We start from the raw sequence: 9,926 nt of genomic DNA, 5'->3' as shown, positions 1-9,926 counted from the left end.
GCGCACACACACACACACACACACACACAAAAATAGGAAAAGCAAAGCAGAAATGCTTAAGTCTAGAAAAGAGGCAAGCATCTTTCAGCAAGGCTGGCTTTATTGCATAATAAAAGAGGGTGCCTAGAACCAAACAGGGGTTCTTTAACTACAAAAGGTACTCCATACGCATGAACCAAATGGCTTCAGTTAGTTCAAGGCACTGGCCTGCAATTCAGATGTCAACAACCCGTCACATGTGGTAGTCAGTAACTGTTAACAATCTTGAGGAAGCAAAGTAACGGAAAGCAGCCCCTTCCTTAACCAACAGTGAACTGAAAACGGCAGGCAGAGACACTTCTGGTGCCTTGTGCTTTTGCTAAAGAACCAGGCTGCAAGATCAACTGGCCAGCTTTTCATTGTCACCATTTTCCACTAGTTTTCTTTTCTTCTCGTCTGTTTTCCTCTTGAAGATGCTATTTCTGTAGAACTGAAGCTCTTTGATACTCTCCCTGATGTCATCCAGGGCTCTAAAGGGAATTCAGGAAATGTTAGCATTCCTTTAAAAGAAGGCTGCACCATACACACTCACCTCCAAACGCAAGGGCAGGCTAATTTTAAAAGAAGCTGGAAAAGGTATGACTTTACAGTGTTCCCCAAAATGCTGCAAACAGGTTGTGCACTTCTATGTACTATGGAACCCTATGGAAGGGGAACTGAAGGAGAGATTCAAAGCTGGTTGGAGGCAGGAGAGCAAAAACGCCCTTACACACATGCCTTCTCCCCTGCTGGAATGAGACCAACAGAATTTTGGATTTGGCAACTTATTCCCTCTTGGTTCTCCCTCCCTGCCACTTCTGAACTGCTCTGTAACACACACTTTCTCCTAGGGAAATAATGTCAATAAAGGAGGAAATGTTGTTCTAATACAAAACATGCTACCCATCTTGGCAATAAACTTACGGGCTGAATTGCTATGATCAAGCACAATGAAAGAGAGTAGATAATAACAGCACGTTCATCTTGCTGAATAATGACCAAAAGGCAAGTTCTGAGATGGACGGGGAGAGGTTCTTAACAGCACAGTTAACAGATGAGAAAAGGAAATGGCACACTTATACTTGAGTCAAGCCTGATGGGCCATCAAGGTTGGAGTAAGCAACTTCTTGCCCACCCAGTATAGCTGGACTACAACTCCCATCATCCCTGACCATTAGTCATGCTAATGGTCTGGGATGATGGGAGAGGAATCCAGCAACTTCTAGAAGGCAATATATTGGCTATCCCTGGTCTACACTGGCTGGCAGCAGCACTCTGAGGTGTCACATTCAAGTCCCTCCATGCACAATGTGGAAATGACCGTGACTGAGCCTGGTACCTTCTGCATGTACAGCACCTGTTCTGCCCTTGAGCTCCAACCCTTCTCCATTTGGATTCGGAGCAAATGTCCCTTTCCAGATTAGTATCTGCAGACTTGAAATAACTTTTATCAATGGCACCTCCCCCACTGCGCTGTCCTTACCACACTGCATAACCTCATTGTTGATGCCTGGTGATACAATCTGAGACACACAAAACAATCACTCTTCAAAGCCAAACAATTACCTATGAGACGCAGCCTTCTTTGGAGCAAACTCGTAGTCTTCTGGGTACCAGCGTCTGCACACACAAAACAAGTCCCCATGATCCGAAATCTAAATTATCTACCAAATGTGGTGGATGCCATAGGCAAGAGCACCCACAAACGCAGGACTCCGGAGCCGCAGACGCACCAAATTTGAAATGATCTCATGCAAAAATCAGAACTGCTAAAATTCCAGCTTTAATTTTCTAAAACTCACGGAAACTAGTTATTACATTGCAGAATAATATTTTCCACTTCCAAAAGTTCCATGTTACTCAATAATTTTACTATACATTGGTACCTTGGGTTAAGAACTTAATTTGTTCTGCAGGTCTGTTCTTAACCTGAAACTGTTCTTAACCTGAGGTACCACTTTAGCTAATGGGGCCTCCCATTGCTGCTGCTGCACGATTTCTGTTCTCATCCTGAAGCAAAGTTCTTAACCCAAGGTACTATTTCTGGGTTAGCGGAGTCTGTAAACTGAAGTGTTTGTAACCTGAAGTGTCTGTAACCTCATGTTACAGTTCAAAACCTCATGTTCGTAGAATCATAGAATTGCAGACTCAGAAAGTACCCTGAGGGTTTTCTAGTCCATGGGTAGGCAAACTAAGGCCCGGGGGCCGGATCCGGCTCAATCGCCTTCAAAATCCAGCCAGCGGACGGTCTGGGAATCAGAATGTGTGCTTTTATTTAAAATGCATCTCTGGGTTATTTGTGGGGCATAGGAATTCGTTCCTTTTTTTTTTTTTCTTTTTTCCAAAATATAGCCTGGCCCCCCACAAGGTCTGGGGGACAGTGGACCGGCTCCCTGCTGAAAACGTTTGCTGACCCTGTTCTAGTCTAACCCCCTGCAATGCAGAAATCGTCTGCCCAACCTGGAGCTTGAACCCACAACCCTGAAATTAAGTGTCTCATGCTCTACCGACTGAGCTATCAAATAAATAAAAAATAAATGCAAATATATTTTGCGGCTGTAGAATCTGAACCTTTCAGAAAGCTGCATCTACTGTTGACTGTAGGCATCTTGGTGGTCACATATTACATGTAAGACCTGCAAGATTTCCTCGAAGTCTGTGGCATGCCATTCGCTGCCCGAGGAGCCACCCACACACCCAAGCTCTGGCAAATGATGTAGTGGGTACGGACCTGCACAGTTCTTTGATGGTGCTCACATCAATGATCCTGTAGTGAAGGTGTTTCATGAACTGGGGCATGTACTTGTCGAGGAATTTCTTGTCCGCATGAACCGAGTTTCCTGAAAAGGGTGGAAAGGCACAGATTCTGTTCATGCGCTCAACGTGGAATTCTCAGGTGGGTGGGCGAAGACACCCCCAAATCCCACCCACCCCCCAAATCTCAATCTCAAATCTTTGTTACAGTCTTAGACCAGCATACGTAGCAGGGGATACAGCCATTTAAAATCTATAAAACGTTTTGGAAAGCTAAACAGTATTAAAACAGAAGGTACCGTATATATAATAGAAGCTAAATAATCTAAAATACAAATATAAAAGAAGCTAAAATAATATAAAAGAAGGGTTAGGAGCATTAAACGGATGTAGTATATAAAAGACTATGGCTAGCACAACTTCTCTATAGCACAACTTTTCTATGGTGCTCAGCTGAGCCCCTTCTCTGACTTTGAACCACTAGAACTTATACAGTCTAAATTTTTAAGATCAGCCCTTCAAGTCTGAAAATGTCTCTCTAATGCCACTCTGAGACTAGAGACAGGCTTCACAAAAATGGAGGCTAGAGTGTGGGTGACCATACTCAACTACTAGCCCAATTATTTTATTTTTATATGACCACATGAATCTGCCTGTGACAGAATCAGGATACCCTCCCAACACCACTAGATTTTACCTGCAGCACTGCTACAGCCTGAACAAAGAAGAAGAAAAAGAAGAGTTTGGATTTGATATCCCGCCTTTCACTCCCTTTAAGGAGTCTCAAAGCGGCTAACATTCTCCTTTCCCTTCCTCCCCCACAACAAACACTCTGTGAGGTGAGTGGGGCTGAGAGACTTCAAAGAAGTGTGACTGGCCCAAGGTCACCCAGCAGCTGCATGTGGAGGAGCGGAGACTCGAACCCGGTTCCCCAGATTACGAGACTACCGCTCTTAACCACTACACCACACTGGCTCTCACCCACACTGGTGAGAAAGCGCTTGGCCAAATGTCCAGGTAGGTGATGTAAAATGGGGCAATTGGGCACTAAATTTGCCCTGCTTTCAGTGGCGTAGCGTGGGTTGTCAGCACCCGGGGCAAGGCAAGTAATTTGCACCCCCTAACCTGTGGATTTGCGCCCCCTAACCCGTGGATTTGCGCCCCCTAACCATAACCCCCAGATGTTGCGCCCGGTGCGGCCGGCCCCCCCTGCACCCCCCACGCTACGCCACTGCCTGCTTTCCTCTCACACTAATTGCAACTAATCTGAAGCTGCTGCATTTTTCCACCTGAACCTTCCCAGGCTCTACAATCAACATCATAAGATGCGCTGTCCCCACATATATTTTCAGAAGAAAGACGGAGGGGAGTCAGGGATTAAACCATCTGAATCTCAGTCTCCAGAACTCCCTTCCCATAAAGGCACAGAGGTCACCTTCCCTTCTCTCAGTTGAACTTTTTATACCAAATGATGTTTTGGAGAAATGAACGTCTATTAAGGGATGGTCTATTGCTGATTCTCAAACTGGCTTTGATTAACCACATAGGGTTGCACTCAATGTTACACATACTCAGAGCAGACACACTAAAATTAATAGACCTAGATGACTGGGGCCCATTAATTTGAATAGCTGAAGTTAGTCGCATACAACAAATTATGATTTGTTGATGTTAAGAGTTATTCTTAATGGTTTTTTATACATATACTGTTTGCATTTTCTGTTTGAGTGCAAGGGATGGTACAAATCAATAAAAATGACTATCTTTTGTAAATGTTAAAACCTCCTACCGGCAAGTGGGCAGAGTCCTGGAGGTGTCTGTTGACGGACAAAAGACAGAAATTCATACTCTGCTTGACGCAGCGAGATTTTGCTCTCCTGCACTGCCTTTGTAAGGCCAGACTGGAAGAAAGAGAGAAGCCAAAATTACATCATGTTGCCTGTGCCTTAAAAAGAGCCAGGCAGTTAAGATGTCATGCAAGAATCAATACTATTATTAGTTTTTATTAAACCTGTGGTCACTTCTTACTCAAAGGCCTCCAAGCCAATTACAACACATTTAGAGCATAAGTATCAATATATTATACCATAAAAACAGAAAGAAAACAACCCCCTTAACAGCCACAGGAAGGTTTGGCAGCACACTACTGAGAAAACAACAACATCTTAATGGATAGTGGAAGATTTGCACTACTAGACCAGACCAAAATAACCATTTAATCCAGCCCTCTGTTTTCTACAGACATCGGCCCAGATGCCCCAGGGAAGGCCAAAAAACAGGGCATGGTGCAATGGCACTCCACTACTAATATTCAGAGGGAGGCTGAAACTGTTTCTGGAAGACTCATACAGCCATCAAGACTAGTAGCCATTGATGAATGTGGCTGAGACAGGTCACTGATCTCATTCCCTCGCAGGAACTGCTGGTAAACAAGGAAGCAGTCTCCCCACTCCCAAACCCCAGCCAAAGGATGCAGCAATTTTAGCACAACAAAGAAGGTTTAATGTCAAAAAGTCTTCATAATGGACATGGGAAACGCTAAGGACACACTGTGAAGTCGGGTGATGGGTCAGCAAAAAGCTGGCCCATTTTGCACGGATGAGATAAACCTCCAGCCATCCTTTTCAAAGAAGTGCTTAATGCAGACGGCAGGGAACATGGCACGGTCAAGATAAGGTTCTGTTGCATGTGGAACTGTAAAAAGACAAAGGAGTTCTTCTCAAGGGAGTGCGAGTGATGAAGGAGCAGGCCTCTACCTTGCCGTGATGCTCTTTGCACCATTCTGACATGCTGTCCAGCAGCTCATCCGGCTGGTTTATTATCAGGTTGGGACCCTGTCAGCAAAATAAGAGAAAACAATGGGGAATCAGATCAGACTGTTACATCACTGATGCTCATTTGTTGTTGTTGCAATTATTAATATAGTAATACTAGCATTTTATCCTGGTTCTCAGACAATAAGGGTTCCCAGGATTTCTCTCACATATATCAGTGATGTGATAAGCCACTACCCATAGGCTGACAATCTAACCCAGGCATAGGCCCTCCAGATCTTTTGAGACTACAATTCCCATCATCCCTGACCACTGGTCCTGCTAGCTAGGGATGATGGGAGTTGTAGTCCCAAAACATCTGGAAGGCCAAGTTTGCCTATGCCTGATCTAACCAGACATGACACAGAAGGAAGTGGAATTGAGAGGGAAGAGGAAAAAGCAAACTCAGGCACTTCTTCTTAAGTTACAGGATTCTTATAATGACCTGCTAGAGGAGTCAAACGTGGTTGGCTTTTTTAAGAGTCAATGAAATGGCCCTGAAGCTCCACCTCTCTCTTCAAAACAGTCCAAAACAAGAGCTGCTAAAGGACAACAGATCAGGGAGGAAGGGATGGTGTGTGTGTGGTAGCAATATAAGTGGAGCTGTTCAAACAGCAGTATGTATTATGAATAGAAATAATCACCTTTGTTTGAACACAAAGGGTTATAAACTTGTAGCGCAATCAGATTCATTTTTACTCTCAAGTGTAATGGTGACAGTTTGCACTAGGTAACAAAAATAATCAACTAAAAAAAACCTGATGAACTTTTAGACTTGATGGCAACAGGAAGCAGCCATAATCTGGTCACCTTTCGAGTTCGCAATATCCGGTTGGCATTCACTTCCCTCACTAAAAACATTTGGAAATTGCATGCATAAATAGGGCTTTTCATCAGCCAGCTATGTGGCAAAGAAGTCAGTGGAAATGGTGAGTGACTAGTTAGCCACTCACAGCAGTTAGCTAACTAGCTGACACTTAAAAAATATATACTGAGAAGAAAAAAAGAATTACAAATTTAAAATCCTCCCTTCCCCCCTTTCCTCCATCCCAAAGGCATAGTTCATATGTAAACAAAAAGAGTACAGTTAACACAAGCACTAATATGGAGAAAAACAGAAAGTTAATAATGTCAGTATGAAGGAGAATATTAACACAAACAGATATTATGGAATGCGATAGTACAGTTTGTGCTGTAAAGTATTTGTTCAAATACTGGATCAATGGCCACCAGACTGCCAAAGAAGTTTTTCAGAAATGGCTGTCCCAAATTACATTATACCATTTTTGCACATTTAAACCCTTTGTTTCCTTCTATTTTCTAGCTATCAATATTCTTCTTACCAGTAATAAGTAACCAATTACATGTTCATATAATAACCCTTGGTAGTCTGAACTGAATATACCCAACAATGCTATTTCAGGAGGGTGGTTTTTTTAACGGGTTTCTCCAGTATTTTTGTTATTTCTCTGCTAGCTGGCATTGAGCAGGTACCAGCCCAAAAAACAGCAACCAACATACCTCAGCCAAGATGTTCAAGTCCGAATCTGTTATGAGACAGGCCATCTCAATGATCTGGTCTTTTTCAATGTCCAGCCCAGTCATCTATATCAAAGTCAAAAAGTTAACAAGTGTAAGATGTCAGGAAGAGCTTTCTGTTCCACTTTGTGCTAGCAAAAGTGCATTTTAACAAACCCTAATCCTTTCCCTGGACTATATCTTAAATATCCTGATGCTGGTAGGTTAAAAAAGCATTCACAGCAGCCAGAAAATGGGTGGTGGGGGAAGACCCACTGAAGGTTTGAACAAATGTGTCTGCTTCACAAAGAGCTAGGAAATCAACTCGGAAAATTATCCTGGAGCGCAGTTTATTTCTTTATTTCTTTAATGTCAGGCCATAGCAGTAATGTACTTCCTGCTCACTTAAGCCAAGTGTTTAGTTAGGGTTGGTGGTTATTTTAAATTGGGTATAACTGTAAACTGTTTATAATTGCTATTGTTGTTGTTGTTGTTGTTGGTTTCTATTGATTTATTGGTTGGTTTGTTGCTCGCAGAGGATATTTTGTTTTTTTAAATGTTTGATACTTTGTTGTGTTTTTATAAATGTTGTAAGCCACCCAGAGTGGCTGGGGAAACCCAGCAAGATGGGCAGGATATAAATTTTTAAAAATATTATTATTAAGTGTCAATTGTTTTAGGACCTCAAGCATCCACAAGCTGATAAAATCTAGGATTGTGAATTGCTTTGCTGCAAGAGGGCCAGGGGAGGTGGTCAATCTTTTTAAAGTGTGGGGGAATTCGTTATAAATAGGCTTCTCGATGACTATTAAGAGCGATAAATGGCCTCCATATTCAGTGGCTTCTGGAAGCCAACAATAAGAAATGACATTTTGTCTGCCACTGCTGGAAGCACAGAACTGATCCTCAGTCTGGTCACACATGGAGCCAACATATCCCCTTCAAATAAAATTGTGAATTATAAACCTCATTTCCTCATAGCACAAGGATCCTAGGACAAGCTTCGTCAGCCTGGTGCCCTATAGATGGTTTGGATTGCAACTCCCATCAGGTTCCAGTGGGCCTACTTGAGGGCACCCTGTTGGTGAAGGCTGCCCTAGATCCCATGCTAATTCCTGCACCGCCAATGCAGATATATGTTAGAACACTCCTTTCCAACCTACCAAGGGTCCCAGCTGCCCTAGGGTGACCATATTTGATTTTCTGCTCCCAAGATCTCATTTCCTGTGAAATTAGGCTTCTTCTTCCCCCACAAACCAAGCTTTCTACATTTCCTAGAAAAAAAACATTTAAAGAGCGAATGGTCCTCTCACACACATCCACCTACAGTGCCCGTGTATTCTGGGATGGGCACCAATCTCCTGCACATGTCCTGTAGTACATGAGTTGGGGGTGGGGGGCATTATGAGATGTGACCCCCCCCCGTAGGATACACATCTCCTCAAAGGATATTCTAAGAGAGCCCAATCTTGCTTGTATACAGGCACACACTTACATTGCACCTGCCTCTTTTAGGGAAGGAGGATGAATCCCACACCTACACTGCACCAGTATCTCTTGCGGGAATATTATTATGGGCTGCAGCTCCTTTGCAAATAACCCAACAGGCACATCTCTTGAGAATGTTGCCTTACGTGGTAGAGGTATTTCTACAGATACTAGACAATGGATACTATGGGATTGCGATCCTCAAGTATTCCGCACACCCCCGCTGTCTCAAGTGGTAGGGGAATTTTGCAGGATGCAGCCCCGCCCTCTCCTTACACACTGATACTGAACCAATTATATATATATATATATATATATATATATATATGATACTGAACCAAATCTCTCATTCATACACACACACACAGTTTTTCTAATTAAAGTTTTGCAATCACATATTCAGCATACATCATAAAAAAAAAAATCTCATGGACTTCACTCCCTCCCCTTTGTGGATCCTACTGTTAGTCATTTCCTCCTGCATCTTTTATAATAATCTAAACCTTTTACATCTCCATTATATCCAAAATTCACCATTAAACTCCAAGTGTTATTATTCCGATCCTACTAACGATTTTAATTGTTTACAATGATTTTTAAAGATAAATTACAACTTTTCTGAACCAAATCTCATGCGGGCATATTATGGGATAGAAGCTATTTGCATAGCTGTTTCATACTTCTCCGAGGGCAATGTTCTGGGGCAGCGGGGAATTACGGGATGGAGCCTCCTCAAAAGGAGCTAAACCGCACCTGTCTCGGGAGCATATTATGGAATGGAGCGCCCTTTTTTATACCCCCCCCACCGCACCCAATTCCAGGGAGCAGGATACTACGGGATGGAGCCCTCGCATTGCACTCCACATGGTGCAAGCGTCTCGGGGGACGAAAACGATAGGATATTATGGGATGCCCCTTCGCAGAGGCCTCGTTACGGGCTGGGCGCCTCACCTCCAGGTCCACCCAGACCATTCTCTGCCCCATGCCGGGCTCCGCCGCCCCTCCGGCTCCTGCCATGGCTCGCAACCCGCTCAGGCAGCGCCCCGACAGCCACCGCCTCCCTGCCGGCGCGCCGAAAAGCCGCCAAGCCCTTCCGCCAGCGCGCATCATCTGGAGAAGCCGGAGAAGCCGCAGACTACAAAGCCCAGCAGGCCCCGCGCCAGCCCCGCCCGCTAGGCCATAAGGGACTGCCGCGCAGCCTCCTGGGATTTGTAGTTTTGCGTGGCAACAGCGGGAATGAGAGCGTCGCTGCGCGCTTAGTGCCTCGCTTGGCATGCTGGGAGTTGTAGTTTGAGGGCCGAGGCTCCCGCGGCGGAGGTGCTCGGTTCCCCCACT

The 9,926-nt window shown here is 44.1% G+C and overlaps 1 protein-coding gene across 1 annotated transcript; it reads right to left on the bottom strand.

Moving 5' to 3' along the window:
• Positions 1-82: 82 nt before the first annotated feature.
• REXO2 (RNA exonuclease 2) lies at positions 83-9,716 on the bottom strand. Its single transcript, XM_079954846.1, has 7 exons — positions 9,543-9,716; positions 7,107-7,190; positions 5,529-5,606; positions 4,562-4,673; positions 2,750-2,858; positions 1,585-1,638; positions 83-509 (listed from the first exon to the last, which is right to left on the bottom strand). The coding sequence occupies exons 1-7, from the start codon at positions 9,699-9,701 to the stop codon at positions 380-382; spliced, it is 726 nt and encodes a 241-aa protein (XP_079810972.1). The 5' UTR covers positions 9,702-9,716; the 3' UTR covers positions 83-379.
• Positions 9,717-9,926: the final 210 nt, after the last annotated feature.

The sequence above is a fragment of the Podarcis cretensis genome (genome assembly GCF_951804945.1).
Source record: "Podarcis cretensis genome assembly, chromosome: 15".
In the NCBI taxonomy this organism is placed as follows: domain Eukaryota; kingdom Metazoa; phylum Chordata; class Lepidosauria; order Squamata; family Lacertidae; genus Podarcis; species Podarcis cretensis.
This window is presented reverse-complemented; position numbering and strand designations above follow the sequence as displayed.

Coding starts and splice junctions, on each gene's coding strand:
- REXO2 (XM_079954846.1), bottom strand. CDS start 9,701: ATGATGCGCGCTGGCGGAAGGGCTTGGCGGCTTTTCGGCGCGCCGGCA. Junction 5,607..7,106: donor ACTTGAACATCTTGGCTGAG/GTATGTTGGTTG, acceptor TTTTGCTGACAG/GGTCCCAACCTGATAATAAA. Junction 510..1,584: donor AAGAAGGCTGCGTCTCATAG/GTAATTGTTTGG, acceptor AATTCCCTTTAG/AGCCCTGGATGACATCAGGG.